The sequence below is a fragment of the Salmo trutta genome, chromosome 17, assembly GCF_901001165.1.
Source record: "Salmo trutta chromosome 17, fSalTru1.1, whole genome shotgun sequence".
Taxonomy (NCBI): domain Eukaryota; kingdom Metazoa; phylum Chordata; class Actinopteri; order Salmoniformes; family Salmonidae; genus Salmo; species Salmo trutta.
The window spans coordinates 52211076-52227803 of NC_042973.1; the positions used below are offsets into that span (position 1 = coordinate 52211076).

Genomic DNA, 16728 nt, shown 5'->3' on the forward strand with positions numbered 1-16728 from the left:
TATCTCTTGTTATAAACATGTATGAACCTTCATAATTTCTTATTATAATGCTTAAAAAGCCTAAGGTAGGTAGGATGTTAAAGTAAAGCTTAGTTCAGAATGTTTAAGAAGTAATGTCTTCCTGGTGTGGTAATACACAAAATGAAATCTATTTGAATTCATCACATGTGCTGAATACAACAGGTGTAGACCTTACAGAGAAATACTTACTTAGAAGCTCTTTCCCAATGATGCAGAGTTAAATAAGAAAAAGAAAAAACAAGAAGGAAGCTATATACAGCAGTACCATACAGTATCAATGTGCAGGGATATGTGGTAATTGAGGTAGAAATAGACATGTAGGTAGGGGAGTAGTGACTAGGCATCAGGATAGATAAGAGTAAGAGCAGGGTATACGATGGGTGTACGTGAACATTTTGCCCATTTCATGGTTTTCCTGTCAGGCAATATGCAGCACCGTTATGTACCATTACACAGCAATTCTTCAGATTTTGCATTTCTCCATATGACCACATGGTGTCATTCTTAATGCAGGAACTAGCAGGTATCTTCACATGCCAAGAAGACATGAGAGAGAAGCTCTTATCCAATGTTTTGGATTCTGGTGCATGACGAAGTGGAATTCATTTTGCTCACAGCATGCTCATCAAAAAAAATCATGTGCTCCCAAATACTGAATGTAGAAACGGGAATGAATGTCTCTCTGGTATACAGCTTGGCCCATATGGAGAGCTCCATTTACTGCCTTTGAACTGTAATCATGAAAGTCCACTTGCTTTTGTAGTGTCTGTCTCTTGTTCCCTCATGACGCAACAAACCACAGGTGCTATGGGGTTGATAATAGACTAGTAAATTGATTTCTGATTGGTTTATAATGAGGCCTACATCATGCAGAGGAATATTTTGTTGCTTTTCTACCTGAAGGTAAAATGCTGAGCGTAAGGTTTGATTGAACAGCAGAAAAGAAAACCAAACACTTCCAGAGATCACAAAATAATTTGCTGACCCCCGGTGATTGGTGTTACTAAAAACAGAATTTAGGTTTCTGTTTTGCAGTCTGTATAGGGAGAAAGCATGTTGCTGTTTGTTTTTGAGCTCCAGATCACTTATCACTAACGTATGTACAGTGTATAAGAGTGTCTGTGCAAATAATAAGAATAGTAACAGCATGGGAACTCATGTCCATAGTAACAGGCAATATTTTAATTTTCTGTCACTCCCATGAGTTGGAAGGCACTTAGTTTGTAACTTGCATCGTGATGGTATTTAAAGCTACAATCTGTACTCCAATGGGTATATAATATATCATTCATTTAAAATAACCATTGAACAGTGGTAACTATCACAGATTGCACCTTTAAGAAGCTACAGTATTAGTTTCTGCTGTCTGTCACATCTTGAAGGTATTTGAAGCCACAATCTGTATTCCAAATGGGCAAACATTTCATTATTTAAGGTGTAATCTGCAATAGTTACAGCTGTTCAATAAAACAACCATTGAACAGATGTAACTATAGAAGATTTATTGACACCTTTAAGGAGAAAACTAGTTACAGTATACGTTTCTGCTGCCTGTCACAGCGTGGTACTTCTCACGCTGGGCGTTTCATCTTGGTCTATTTCAGACCAGTTGAGCCAGATGATGTGGGCTCTTCATCTTGATGAAATCTTCACAGTAAACTGACCATTTTGACCAGGCCGGAAGCAGAACTGATGCATTATACTGTCATGCTTGGGCTTTGTTGTGTTGTGTGGGTGGCTGGGTGAGAGCTAAAAATGTAATTCTGCACACAGACCTTTAGAGAACATTATGAGATAGAGAAGGTTTGTGTGTGTGTGACACAGCTGCCCCTCAATGGAGAAGGGACACATGAGGTTGTCTGATGTAAAGAAATCAAGGAGGAAGTGAAAGGGGACTGGCCTTGGAAAAAGAGAAGTAAAAAGTGTCCTATTGCACATGCAAAATAAGCTCATTAATGACCTAAGGTGGTTTGTACAGGTAAATAAAAATGTACTTTCATGGCTCTCTGCTAGCTTTAACAGGTTATGCAACACAATGCATTCATTCAACAACACACAAATCTTTCAATAAGTAATAAAGTTGATACAACAGCCTTTATAAGAAAGTGTGGTAGGCTCATACATGCTCATAAAAAGCCATGAAGCATTATATGTACAGAGTTAAGTGCAAGCAAAACATTTTGTACACAAGTTTGGCATTTGAAATTAAACTGGACTTATACAAGCTCTTCCCTGCTAATGTAAATGTCGTGCAAATCCTTTTCACAAGCAAACTGTATCCTCTCTGGTGTGATATACGAGACAGTAGACAGGTACATGACCTCCTCTCGTGATGACCATGACTTCCTAGTCCTGTTGATAATCTTAGCCAAATTGCTCTTATGGTGCTGGATGGTTAAGACTTCTCCCCCCCCTCTCCCTCTCCTCTTCAATCTCAGGAGGCTGAAGAAATTTGTCTTGGCTCTTAAAACCCTCACAAATTTTTACAGATGCACAATTGAGAGCATCCTGTCGGGCCGTATCACCACCTGGTACGGCAACTGCACTGCCCGCAACCGCAGGGTTCTCCAGAGGGTGGTGAGGTCTGCCCAATGCATCACCGGGGGCAAACTACCTGCCCTCCAGGACACCTACAGCACCCAATGTCTCAGAAAGGCCAAAAAGATCATCAAGGACATCAACCACCCGAGCCACGGCCTGTTCACCCCGCTATCATCCAGAAGGCGAGGTCAGTACAGGTGTATCAAAGCTGAGGCCGAGAGACAGAAGCTGTTTTTCAATCTCGAGGCCATCAGACTGTTAAATAGCCATCAGTAGCCAGCTTCCACCCAGTTACACAACCCTGCACCTTAGTCTGCTGCCCTATATACAAACAGGGAATCACTGGTCACATTAATAATGGAACACTAGTCACTTTAATAATGTTTACCCATCTCATATGTATATACTGTATTCTATTCACCTGTATTTTAGTCAATGCCACTCCGACATTGCTCGATCTAATATGCATACATTTCTCAATTCCATTCTTTTACTTTTAGATGTGTGTATCGTGGTGAATAATTTTTTAGATCCTAGCTCCAACAGGGCAGTAGTAACACAAGCATTTCGCTACACCCGCAATAACATCTGCTAAATATGTGTATGTGACCAATACAATTAGATATTACCCAATGAAAGCTATCAGACACCTCCAACACCCAGAACCAAAGCCTATGCATGGAGGTTTCAACAAAACAAGACAGACAGACAGCAGTTTCACAATCTGTTTTCACAATCAGACCGTAGAAAGTTGCTGGTGGTAGTTTTCCGGTTTCATAAAAAAAAGCCTTTCTGCAGTGCTAGTGAACATCGAGTCACCAGACAAACCGACCCTGTCACTTTGGGTCATGGGGAGCACGTGAGTGAGAGAGGCAGACAGACGTCTCAAACCCTTTCACGTGTCTTTCAGTAGCCTAACACGTGGTTGGTTTACGGATGTGCAGACTTTCCTTTCAGATTCTATTCACCTTCTGGAAAGTGTTACTTTGAAATGGATGTTATTTCCTGAATAATTTAACTTCAATGTTTCTGTAATAGATACAGCTTTACTTTAAAAATCAATTTTCGTCCATTAGAATCAAGCCCACTTGAATGTATCACTTGGATCAGAGGTATTTCAGGAGATACTGTAAGTTCCCTTAGTGTAAGAATACAATAACTTTAGTTGCTCTCTGCTTTATATGGTGCAGCTACACATCACAAAGACTAACTAGGATTTCAACATCAGCGTTAAAATATTTATGTCAGCGGAAACTAAGTATGTAAGAGCAGGGCTGAAACCAGAGGGATTTATGCTCAGACCAGAGGAATAGAGGATCCCCTTCCCCATGTCAGTCTTATCCCCTATGATTCCCACCCAGCCCACATGCAGCACACACACACATCCGCGTGTACTGCACAGCATACACGACCCTGTTTCAAATGACTTTCCTACTTAAAGTCAGAGAGAGAACGAGAAAGAAAGAGAGCAAGAGAGAACGCCTATGGGGGTCGGAGACCTAGATTTATTTTCTCCTGGGCTCTCAGAGTCAGAGAAGGATATTACGGAGCAAATCTCAGCTTAAAGTTGTAAGACTGAAACACTAGGTTGTTTCTTTATGTACCTGGAATGAAAGGAGGAACTACACGCATCAACAGGAAATCATCTGGCTGCATGCCATAGTCAAATATTTTCTAGTTGATTTCCTCTGCCTACTGTACTCCTTTCTGCCATACTCTTCACTTTGATAACACCGTGGTGTAGTCCGGATGGACTACGATGAGTTGCCATGCAAATTACTGTACTAAAGCAGTAGTTTTAAACTACATAAAGTTATAAACAGGAAATGATCTGACTGCATGCCATACTTCTTTAAATTTTGGTAACTCTATTGTAGGCGTATAAGCTATGCAAATTAGGGCAGTAATTTGAAACGACATAAGGGTATGCCTCTTCATGTTTTTGTTCCTGTTGTCAGTTGATGGTGGCCAATGGCTCCAGGGTCTGTGACAACACTATGTAAAACTGTATGTACCTGCCATTCACGTGTGTGTGTGTGTGTCTTATGTGAAGAAGTTGAGAATGCATTTGACTGGCCTAGTTACCAGATCTGTTTGTGCTATAGCCAACGTCTCTACCGTGTGTCGTCATGCCAAACAAGACAATAGACGCACGTTAGAAGAACCGTTGGCTCTACTACAAGCAGATGACAACGGACCACACTAGTATTTGACATGGTCAAACAACTAATATGCGACACTGCCATGGGATATGATCACGGTTATATCCCAAATGGCACCCTATTCCATTTCTAGTGGACTACTTTTGACCAGGACCTATAGGGCTCTGATCAAAAGTAGTGCACTATATGGGAATAAGGGTGCCGTTTGGAATGTAAACTGGAGCTATATTTCATATAGCAAAGTATTGCAGAGAGATTTCTGTTCACGTCAGGCTCAACATACAAACAAAATGCCATCTGAGAGGAGACTAGCGTAATCCTTCCTTTATTAATAGATAACCATGCTTACCAGAATGTTTTCTTACTGACTAAACATACAGCAAGCTATGCTATCCATCTCTGCACCAGTGTAATAATGACAGCATACTGTAGTTGGAGAGAGAGTGTACATAGAGGTAGACAGGGTTTGCTCTGTCTCCCCCTCTCACAAGGTCTCTATCACCCTCTCTGCGTCTCTCCTCTGTCTCTCCCTGTACCCCTCTCCCTCTTCTCATCCTCTGGTTTATCATCAGTCAGTCCAGGGAATGTGAAGAATGTGACATATGCGCATCCTCCTGAAAGTGATGGTATGACTGGACTGGATAAGGGTTTTGGATAAAAGCCGTGCCCCAATAAATATTTCCTGGTGTTAAATATTTGGTGTTTTCACGGATTAAATCTTGACCAAAAGATCTGCATGTAACTGCAGAGTTAGTATACGGAGTTGTTAGAACATTTTAATAATTTCAACATTTGAAGTTTGACACTTCAGAATCCAGTTTTTACATACAAATTCATGTGTCTGTTATAAAAAGGGTGTGGTGCTTTGCTTGTTGGATTGATTCCCCTGCTTGACACAGACTTTGGTTGGACCACACTATGATTCCTGCCACAAGTGCAGTACCTGAGGTTTAACCTGTATATACAGTATTTGCTTTGTCACAACAACACCTGGTTTCGACCTACATTTGGCCTGTATTTCCCCTGTATCCAAGCACTCAAATACATGCAAAACATGAAACGGGGATCATACCACAACCCACTCAACCCCAGGACCTGAGAAAGAAGCAGATCCAGAGATCCCTTGGCAAACTTTGCAGACATTTCCCCTTATTTACACCATGTATCCCAGTCTGCCCAGTGTGACAGTAGGAATAAATCACCCTTGTCCAATTTCCTGAACTCTTCCTAATATGGGTGTCAATTAGAGGAAGAGTACTACTGCGGCCGCAGCTTTGCAGCCTGCGAAACCGGGCTGCACAATGCATTAGCCCATGATGACCTGTCAAAAAGGATTACTTCAGCTACGTCAGTCAGCAAAAGGGGTGTGTGCCGCTCTACTGCACTAAATCTGAGGAGAGAAAGAGAGGGGCGGGAGTGAAAAACAGAGAGAGAGAGAAATAGAGAGAGAGAAAAAAAACTACCCAGATAGAGAGAGGGAGAAATAGTGAGAAGAAGAGAAGTGTCCATTTAACACACATAAGGTGGATTTTTCTGGAAGAGTACCGTGTGCGATGTTGGAACACTCGTCGGAGCTAGCCCTGGTGCAGAGCTTATACGCCAACAGCATGCGCTGTCCCCCCTCTGCTTCCGCCGCCGGTGTCCCCGTCAGGAATGAGGACCTAGGATCTCTGAGGTACGTTGTCCTTGGATGTTGGGTTGGCCCCTCATTCAGAATGAATGAATCAGCTCGAGCCTGGCTGGCTTTTGTTGTGGTTGGGGCTTTAGCCAGTGTTTATAATGCTTATTTGTCCCTGTGGTGGTGAATAATAAGATATTGTTATAGGACCAATTCATTGTTTTCAGTTGAACTATTCATTCTCACGCCATGGTGGGTTAGGGTAGATTTGTGATGTGTATGTATTTCACTGAAAGGAAAAGAGACACACGCTATCTTGTGATTTGGGGGAAAATCTCCCCCCTGCCCAAAATCCACCCCCTTCAGTCCTCTTCACAAACTCACCTATTGATCCTGTTGATTGAAGTTATCATCAAATCAAATGTGAATAAATACATTTACCTTGTTATATTACTTGACTCAAAGCCAATGTGTTGTGAACACACAATACTGATATATTGGTCCACAGGGATCGGGAAAGTAGCGTCTCCCTGAAATTAAAAGAAGTTGAAGAAATAAATGAAAAATAGGCGTGACTTTCACTCACAATTAAACGATGAAGAAATGGGTCTCTGTCGGTCTGTTGGTCAGTGACGCAGGGACAGGGATCTACCACTGTATGAAAGAGAGGCCACTGAACAGGACAGTGGTGCGAACAAGTCCATCCATCCAGGCCTTGCCCTAACACCTTCAGACAAAACCAATATAAACTGCAAATCTACTGCAGGGCACAGAAACATTTACATCATCCAATAAGACATTTGCATAAACCAGTATTACCAGCACCAAAAACCTAACTCAAACTAATCTGATAAGGTTAGTGTTAACCAACATAACTGCCAGCCGAGCTATAAAAAAAATTTGCATTTATTTTCAGATTAGAACATTGAGTCATACACAGATCTTCTCCCACTCCTTCTCCATTTTGAGAGCACCAGCTTCAGTTGGTCGCCATTCTGCAAATGCTTTCAGAGCTGAGAGAAATGATGTCAGCCAGGCAGATAGGCAGGCATGGCGATATATACAAACATAGGTGATGTAACCCATTTGGGTTGCTCTGTACAGTTGGCCTATTTTTACTTGACCCGCTCCACCATTGGTTAAGATGGGGTGCAAATCAAATGCTAGATGAATTGATTTGTAGGGGGCAGGGATCGTCCATAGTCCCACGTTGCAAAAGAATACCACAGAACAGAAAGATGTAAACAAAGGCGGCATGGTACGTGTAGAGATTACCATAGGATTACGATAGTAATAATCTGAGAGATTAAACATGTGAGGCTAACGTCAAGAGGCGGCAAACAATAACTATACAATCCATTCCAAGCAACATGCTTCCATTGCAACAATAAAATAGTATTTTTTTTTTATATTCCAGCACAATATGTTTTATACTTTCTTCCATAAATAGATGGGTAATTTAGTGTACAATGGGGAACTGTGATGTACTGTAGGCTACCCAACTAATCTCATATGCCAGACTATGTGTAATATTCAGAGATTTACTTGTCTGGTTCCACAAGACTAATAACCACCACACGACAAGGGGGCTGTCAATTAAAATGGCCAGACAAGGGGGCTGTCATGTCCCTCTTGCAATGTATCTTCTTAGAGAGATTTTCGGAGATCTAAAATTATTAAACACAATTATAGCCTAGTCAAAAGCTCACACATACTTTGATGCGGTGTGAGATAGTAATATAAGATTAGAGTCCAAATGCATAACATTCCAACATAATATCTGAACCAAGAGATGCTTTGATAGATGCTTTATATAGCAGCCCCAGCCCCTAAATCCTAATGGGCGTTCATAATAGACTGTATGTGCCTGTCTGAATGTAGCCTATATAGTAAAATAGGTCAGTCCTATTGTATGCATGCAGGCTATGCATAGCGCATAACACTTTGAAACGCTAAAATCAACACAATCTGCACTGTAGTCTGCCTTGAAAATTGCTTTGGATACAAGGATTAACCGGGATTTCACAAATAGGATATTTCTTATCAGTGAGTCTGCAGAAGGAACCTGCAAGTAGGAATTTTGTTGGACGATGTATACCATGCGTATCCCATATGACTAATAAAACTTGAAATTTGAAACTTGGTGAGACACTCCCAATAATATTTTGGGGGGTTGTGAATGTGCAGCTGCTGCGAGTGCTAGAATGAACAATTCCAGTCCAGTTAATCAGCCAGCCCCTCTCTGCTATGGGTTGAATTCATTAGGGCACAATGTAGCAAAATGTTTTGCAACGGAAAGCGAAAACAAGCGTCTCTTATTAAACAATTCAGCTAGTCCTTCCCTCTCTGTTTCAGTCTGTTTTCTTCCATTTGGTGCCTGCTCTGCTCTGGTGTGGTACAAACAGTACTTGACAATTGTGATCTGTGCCCCCTCGATGGGGGTTTGTATAGGGAAACCTCGCCCAGCAAGTTGAGTTCAACAAAGAAAAACCGGCTCCCCCTCCCCAAGAAAACAACAGCAATACCACAAAAGGGGAACATGACCTGTGACCCTTATAGAAGCAAGGGTTATGTCCCAAATGGCAAGCTGGACTCTGGCCAAAAGAAGTGCAATACATAGGGAATAGGGTGCCATTTGGGACACATACCAAAAACTCAGGATGACTGGGAAAAAACAGCATTTTAATGATCTTTTCTTCTTGGCCAATATTCACAAAGAGTCTCGGTGTAGTAGCGCTGATATAGGGTCCTTTTGTATTTTATATAAAAATGTATATCATTATATGGACAGGGGTCCCTACTCTGACAAGCTTTTTGAATACTGGCCCAGATACTAATAGGGTGGGACTCGGATTTGAGTACCTTAACCAAACATTTTTAGCATTTCATTTGAATTATTGGAGAGGAGTATTATAGAAAGGGGATTTCCTATTTCTACTTGACTGGTTCAATAATAGCCAAGTGCTTGAGCTAAGGGCTCGTGGAATGGGGTTGCCATAGCCTATAATTTTCCTTTCTCTGGTAATCTCTTACCTCTCTCGCAAACGGTATTGGCCTATTGGGTCTGTAGTCAAGGTTCAAGAAATGGGGTTGGGTAAAGCTTGCTATATAATTTTCCTTTCTCTGATAACCTCTTACCTCTCACAAAATGCCCATCTCTTTTCCCCTTTTTTGTTAACCCGCCCACCCTCTTCGGCATACAAAAATCGTTTTTTTTCTCGTTTTCACAGCTTTTTTGTTACATATAAACATCCATCTCTTTGTTTTTATCTGTCTTGGTTCTGTAGTAGTCTAGCCAGGGGATTATTGGGATGTCCTTTTCCTTCGATCAACACCTGCCATATTTCACAAGCATATCGTTCAGGTCAGATTGAGCCATGGGTGGTTAGAGTACCAATACACTTGTGTAAACTGCTGCCTACTTCAAATAGACTGACAATAAATACTCAAATAAAGTATGGATTCTATGGACGTGCATACAAAATAACTGGAAGCCCGGCCTAGTACCCACAAACATTTTTGACAGGGAATGGAAGTAGCCACTCCCTCTCTCCCTGCAGTTGACAGCTCGCCTGTAGTTTATTCTTCAATTCGGAATTGGAGGAGAAATGAGCTGAGGGATGCAGAAGACGAATGTCAATCGCTTCTGATATGACTTAGTATTCGCATTCTGCTGCTTGGAGTAGAAGCCCCCCCCCCTCCTCCTCTCCGTTTTGTGGTCGCGCAGCAGTTGAATCTCGAAGCCATTACTTTCATTGTTGAAAGACTACGGCGTGGAGGGTTGTACTGTAGCTCGTTTTAAAATGACTTCGGCGTACAGCGGTCTGGATTTTCTTCCGGATAGGACGGTAGAAAGCCGGTTGATGAGCTCGGAAGACACAAAGTAAGTAACAAACGCCTTGTTTTTCCTTTTAATACTCATCATAACCGACATGTATTCGTCAACATTTTTGTTGTTGTTGTTGGAATGAATTGCAAATAAATGTGTTGCGTCCAACGCGCCACAAATATCGACATGTTTTGAGTAGAAGCTCGCTAACGTTACACAGTAATTCACCGAAACGCGTTTACCGTTTAGCTAAGGAAATGCTAGTCAAGTGACATTTGCTTCCGGAGTTAAAGACGTTCCAGACATTATCGGACTCGTCATTGTAAAGTTTATACCAACCGGGGTTGCTTGGTGTGTTTACCGGGCGAGCGGGAGAAACGTGCACACGCGGCAGCCGCCCTTTGTTTTTAATGCTGCTTGCTTGAGCAGAACAGCAACGGAGTCTTCGGTTCGGGTAGGTCATAATAGTAAATTACTTCAACTAACAATGTTACTACCCGTGGCAGCGGGTAGTAACATTGCACAACAGTCGCTATGTAACGTAACAGTTTACGTCATTTTTTTCCGGGGCGAGATATTTCTTGCGTTTGTACTCGGCGTGTTTTACGAAGAGGCAGTTCGCTACGTCTTCGTAGCTAGTCTCTCCCCCCCGTTAACAAATCGATTTCCCGTAATGGAGGTTCGTGTAGGGTGGCTTGCAGAACACGTGGTCCATTTTTTTTGTGAGCGATTTTAATGAAAATCGTGTGACCGCCACATAGATTGTTAGCAAAGGAAGCCAGTCAACACAGACGTGTTGTTTTCAGAAATGCCCCCAGGCTAATTCGGATTACCATGAGTAGATTTCAACCCACACCCATAGCTCAAGGCTCTACGTTGCTAGTCACAGTTAACTCTGAAATCCTCCTGGCCATATCTAGATCTTGGCTTGGCTCTGTAGCTAAGTTCCTGAAACATACGGGACATGCATAGCCTACATGGCTACAAACGTAAACCTTTTACAACAAATCCTTTGCCCAGATATTGATTATAAAATGGGCTGATCAATGGATTTGCATTAACACGGTGACTGACAAATAAATATGCTTTTCTACTAGATAAGAACAGACGGGAAGCATTCTCACCAGTTTCCTTTTTCCATGCAAGACGGAATAAAATAAAATAAAAACATGTTTGTAGTGGCAACAAATACGTTTGTCATAATGCTCACGGGAAATCTTTCGACCCCTGACCTGTCCAACTCGCAGCTGTTGTTGGATGATGGATTTATGCATGTTCATGTGAGAGGTTTTACTCCGCCCAAAGTCTCTCCACGAAAATGTATGTATGAAGGTCAATGAGCTTGTCGAATATGTTCAACAAAAAATGTAATTGCTCATTTGCTACATGAAGCTTATTTGAGCGAATATTAGTTTCTTACTGGTTAAGTTGTTACGAATGGATTTATATAAGTGGACGCACGTGGCATTAAAGTCGTTTTGGGGTAAATTGCTTTATTTCATATTTGTGCCTGTTGTCATAGAGATAGCTAGAGGACTCATCATTGATACAACTGTTTTGGCATGAGCATTGCCATTGAGGGATCCACCATTTTAAACTTTTAACTGTGTGGGGATTCCAGAGTTGGACCAATCAGCGAATGTAGAAGAAAATTGACAACTTTAAAATAGGGGTGTGAACGTTTAAACAAGACTGTGATCCTTAAAGTTAAGAAAAATCCTTAACTGAAAACAATGTTTTTTTGTGTGTGTCCACAAAATTAAATGATAGTGCAGTTATCCCAAAACATATTATTTTCCTACCTAGACGTTATGCTATAAAGGCCTGGGGAAAGTTGTGTAATTGTAAATAAAACCAGAGAGGAAGAGGCAAACTTTAGGCTACTTTAGTGAATTTGCGAGGTGTGCAAGATTTAGATTACCAAGACATTGCGCGCCCAGGTTCTTTCTGCCAGCCCCCTCTTCTCTCTCCCTCGTGCTGGCTTCCCTGGGGGTGTATTCCTAAAGCCGATTCTGTTGCAACATGTTTTCGGGGTGGAAGCAAACGGAATGAAAGGGGTAGGGACCTACCTGAATTTGTCCAATAGAACTTGTTTTAGTTGCAAACTGTTTGGACTAACGATTGCTCCTCTGCTCTTTGTCTTCGCTAATGATGAAAGTGTGTGTTCATGTCTTCAGTCTGTTGCGAGTAGAATATACTAGCCTATTCATTGTTGATGGGCCCGGCTTTACTGAAGTTGCGAGACATTTCAAGACAATAAATTGCAAGATACAGTATTCCATTGCAATAGATACATTGGCCTAGTGCACGGTTCTGACTTAGTCTGCCTGGTGGCCTACCTGCCTATACTATGCTGTGCCCCTCCCGTCTCTCTCTATCCCTCGCTAGCTTCAAAATCAAATCAAATTTTATTGGTCACATACGCATGGTTAGCAGATGTTATTGCGAGTATAGCGAAATGCTTGTGCTTCTAGTTCTGACAGTGCAGCAATATCTAACATGTAATCTGACAATTCCACAACGACTGCCTAATACACATAAATCTAACTAAAGGAATGGGATAAGAATATATATATATATATATATATATATATATATATATATATATATATATATATATATATATATATAAACTCAGCAACAACAAAAAACGTCCTCTCACTGTCAACTGCGTTTATTTTCAGCAAACTTAACATGTGTAAATATTTGTTTGAACATAAGATTCAATAATTGAAACATAAACTGTACAATTTCCACAGACATGTGACTAACAGACATGGAATAATGTGTCCCTGAACAAAGGGAGGGTCAAAATCAAAAGTAAGTCAGTATCTGGTGTGGCCACCAGCTGCATTAAGTACTGCAGTGCATCTCCTCCTCATGGGCTGCACCAGATTTGCCAGTTCTTGCTGTGAGATGTTACCCCACTTCCACCAAGGCACCTGCAAGTTCCCGGACATTTCTGGGGGGAATGGCCCTAGCCCTCACCCTCTGATCCAACAGGTCCCAGACGTGCTCAATGGGATTGAGATCCGGGCTCTTCGCTGGCCATGGCAGAACACTGACATTCCTGTCTTGCAGGAAATCACGCACAGAACGAGCAGTGTGGCAATGTCATGCTGGAGGATAATGTCAGGATGAGCCTGCAGGAAGGGTACCACATGAGGAAGGAGGATGTCTTCCTTGTAACACACAGCGTTCAGATTGCCTGCAATGACAACAAGCTCAGTCCGATGATGCTGTGACGGACCCTCCACCTCCAAATGGATCCCGCTCCAGAGCACAGGCCTCGGTGTAACGCTCATTCCTTCGACGATAAACGTGAATCCGACCATCGCCCCTGGTGAGACAAAACCGCGACTCGTCAGTGAAGAGCACTTTTTGCCAGTCCTGTCTGGTCCAGCAACTGTGGGTTTGTGCCCATAGGTGACGTTGTTGCCGGTGATGTCTGGTGAGGACCTGCCTTACAACAGGCCTACAAGCCCTCAGTCCAGCCTCTCTCAGCCTATTGTGGACACTCTGAGCACTGATGGAGGGATTGTGCGTTCCTGGTGTAACTTGGGCAGTTGATGTTGCCATCCCGTACCTGTCCCGCTGATGTGATGTTCGGATGTACAGATCCTGTGTAGGTGTTTTTACATGTGGTGTGCCACTGCGAGGATGATCAGCTGTCCGTCCTGTCTCCCTGTAGCGCTGTCTTAGGCGTCTCACAGTACGGACATCGCAATTTATTTCCCTGGCCACATCTGCAGTCCTCATGTCTCCTTGCAGCATGCCTAAGGCACAGTCACGCAGATGAGCAGGGACCCTGGGCATCTTTCTTTTGGTGTTTTTCAGTGTCAGTAGAAAGGCCTCTTTGGTGTCCTAAGTTTTCATACCTGACCTTAATTGCCTACCGTCTGTAAGCTGTTAGTGTCTTAACGACCATTCCACAGGTGCATGTTCATTAATCGTTCATGGTTCATTGAACAAGCAAGTGTTTAAACCCTTTACAATGAAGATCTGTGAAGTTATTTGGATTTTTACGAAGTATCTTTGAAAGACAGGGTCCTGAAAAAGGGATGTTTCTTACAAATGTATAGATGAGCAATGACAGAGCGGCATAGGCAAGATGCAATAGATGGTATAAAATACAGTATATACATATGAGATGAGTAATGCAATAATTCTCAGAAGTACGGAGTTAGGAGTTGATTCCTAGCGGAAACAAATCTTGAAAATCAGAAATGGAAGTTGACACCAGGGGAATCGAGGAATAAATTATTGGAGTCGAGAGTTTATATTTTGGAGTAGGCTCTTCACCACTACGTCATCGTCTTAAACAGTTGGGAAAATGGCAGAGAAAGGCAAGCGTCAGCAGCAAAGTCCTTTATGGCAATACTTTGAGAAGTTAGAAAGTTTGCATTTCCTTCTCATTTAAGGTGGAATTGTTGTACAGTAATAGTAGTATATGTGCAATGCTTAACCATCTGAAAGGGCATTGTGAATTCGCATGGAATTTTATGACATTTTCTCATTTTAATGGAAAAACGATTAAAAATATATAAAAAATTGCAGTTTAAACGGGCAATTTGTCACATCTGTACTTTACAATGGAGATGGCCTAAATGTTGCTGCCCATGCTGTCACAGACGCTATAATGGCACATATACAAAGATGAGTCCTCTACCTATCTCTATGGCCTGTTGTTCACATGCGTATCTGCCCTCTCATTGGCTAGAATGGCCCCACCAATGGTCCCTCCTCCGTCCTGCCTTCCAGGCATTTATATTTCCATTGTTAGAGCGGTCAATTGAATATCTTGTAAATATAATGAACAATCTTTTTGTGAATGTGATTCCAGCATATCACTCACCACTCATCTTCGTTGAGTTTAACAGCAAGTATCCTATAGCAGCTTCATCCATTTGATATGCATTTCCCACATCACATACACATATTGAAAAGCCAAGAGTGAACTGACTGGTAATAGTATCACCTAGGCTAATATCAACAAGGGATGATTGACTGAGGGAAAATGTGATCATGGCTGTCTGGAAATTGAATTGTGGTTAGTCTAAAGCCAGGGTGTCAAGCTCATTTTGACCAAGTGGTCGCAATTTCTCTTCGATGAGGATCGGAGGGCCGCACTGAAAACTGGTTATATTTTCTCGCCGTTGAAATATGCAAAAGATAATTCCAAAAATGATGGATAGGGAATTTTGATACTCCCTGACTGTCTAGCTTTAATGTAGGTGATTATTGGCAAGATGGGCACAATCAAGAAACTGTTTCAATGCATGTCCATTATTTTCCATGGTCCATATTTGACACTCCTGGTCTAAAGGCTTGGGGTGGTCTGGGACCGGAAGGATTCCTTGCATTCATCATATCTTTTGGCTTTGGATGTGCACACACACAAAGGTGACAATTTCTACCTAACTTGTGTGTGTTCTGTGATTGATTGAGCCTCTGATAGTAGATAGTGAATATCTGGGCTTAAGTTTGATCCTTTGGCAACTAACACTGAGATTAGGAGTCTCCCAAATGGCACCCTAGTGCACTACTTTTGCCCTGGTACTACTTTTTCTCAGCACTGCTTCTTTTACCCTATGGGCCCTGGCCAAAAGTAGTGCACTATATAGGGAATAGGGTGCTATTTGAAACGTACACATGGTGTTATCTGGGCTACGCTAAGTGTGATGATGATGTGATCCTTTTGTTGTGGACACTGACAGGTGTCGGGTGGCTGTCTCATCTGGGCAAAGTGTGGCCCCTTGGCACTGACTCCTGGGGCTGAGAGAGGGCCAGCTGTTCACATAGTGTGTGGGGATCAAATCAAATTTTATTAGTCACATGTGCCGAATACAACACCTTACAGTGAAATGCTTACTTACGAGCCCCTAACCAACAATGCAGTAAAAAAAAATGTATGAGCAAGTAATTAAAGAGCGGCAGTAAAATATCAATAGCGAGACCCGAGACTATATACAGGGGGTACCGGTACAAAGTGCGGGGGCACGCTTAGTCGAGGTAATTGAGGTAATATGTAGGTAGAGTTATTAAAGTGACTATGCATAGATGACAACAACAGAGAGTAGCAGCGGTGACGAAGCCTATTGGACCTAGACTTGGCTCTCCGGTACCCCTTGCAGTGCGGTAGCAGAAAGAACAGTCTATGACTAGGGTGGCTGGAGTCTTTAACAATTTTTAGGGCCTTCCTCTGACACCGCCTGATATAGAGGTACTGGATGACAGGAAACTTTGCCGAAGTGATGTACTGGGCCGCACGTACTACCCTCTGTAGTGCCTTGCGGTCGAAGGCCGAGCAGTTGCCATACCAGGCAGTGGTTCAACCAGTCAGGAGGATGCTCTCGATGGTGCAGCTGTACAACCTTTTGAGGATCTTAGGACCCATGCCAAATCTTTTCAGTCTCCTGCGGGGGAATAGGTTTTATCGTGCCCTCTTCACGACAGTCTTGGTGTGCTTGGACTATGTTAGTTTGGTGATGTGGACACCAGGGAACTTTAAGCTCTCAAACTGCTCCACTACAGCCCTGTCGATGAGAAGGGGAGTG

The 16728-nt window shown here is 42.3% G+C and overlaps 1 protein-coding gene and 1 long non-coding RNA gene across 10 annotated transcripts in view; one reads left to right on the top strand and one right to left on the bottom strand.

Moving 5' to 3' along the window:
• Nucleotides 1-5033: 5033 nt before the first annotated feature.
• On the bottom strand, nucleotides 5034-7059 carry LOC115152392 (uncharacterized). The gene is made up of 2 exons (XR_003867474.1): nucleotides 6270-7059; nucleotides 5034-6114 (listed from the first exon to the last, which is right to left on the bottom strand). It is a non-coding gene; the product is annotated as an uncharacterized LOC115152392 (long non-coding RNA).
• Nucleotides 6108-16728, top strand: part of LOC115152391 (CUGBP Elav-like family member 2) — a 68551-nt gene continuing 57930 nt past the window's right edge. For 7 of the 9 annotated variants that reach the window (XM_029697219.1, XM_029697222.1, XM_029697221.1 and 4 more), the window contains exon 1: nucleotides 6108-6399. In XM_029697219.1, the coding sequence (XP_029553079.1) occupies nucleotides 6278-6399 (122 nt within the window). In that variant the 5' untranslated portion in view covers nucleotides 6108-6277. Of the gene's footprint in view, nucleotides 6400-9911; nucleotides 10226-10407; nucleotides 10626-16728 lie in introns of those variants that run through there. The other 2 variants (XM_029697226.1, XM_029697228.1) reach the window with 2 other exon arrangements.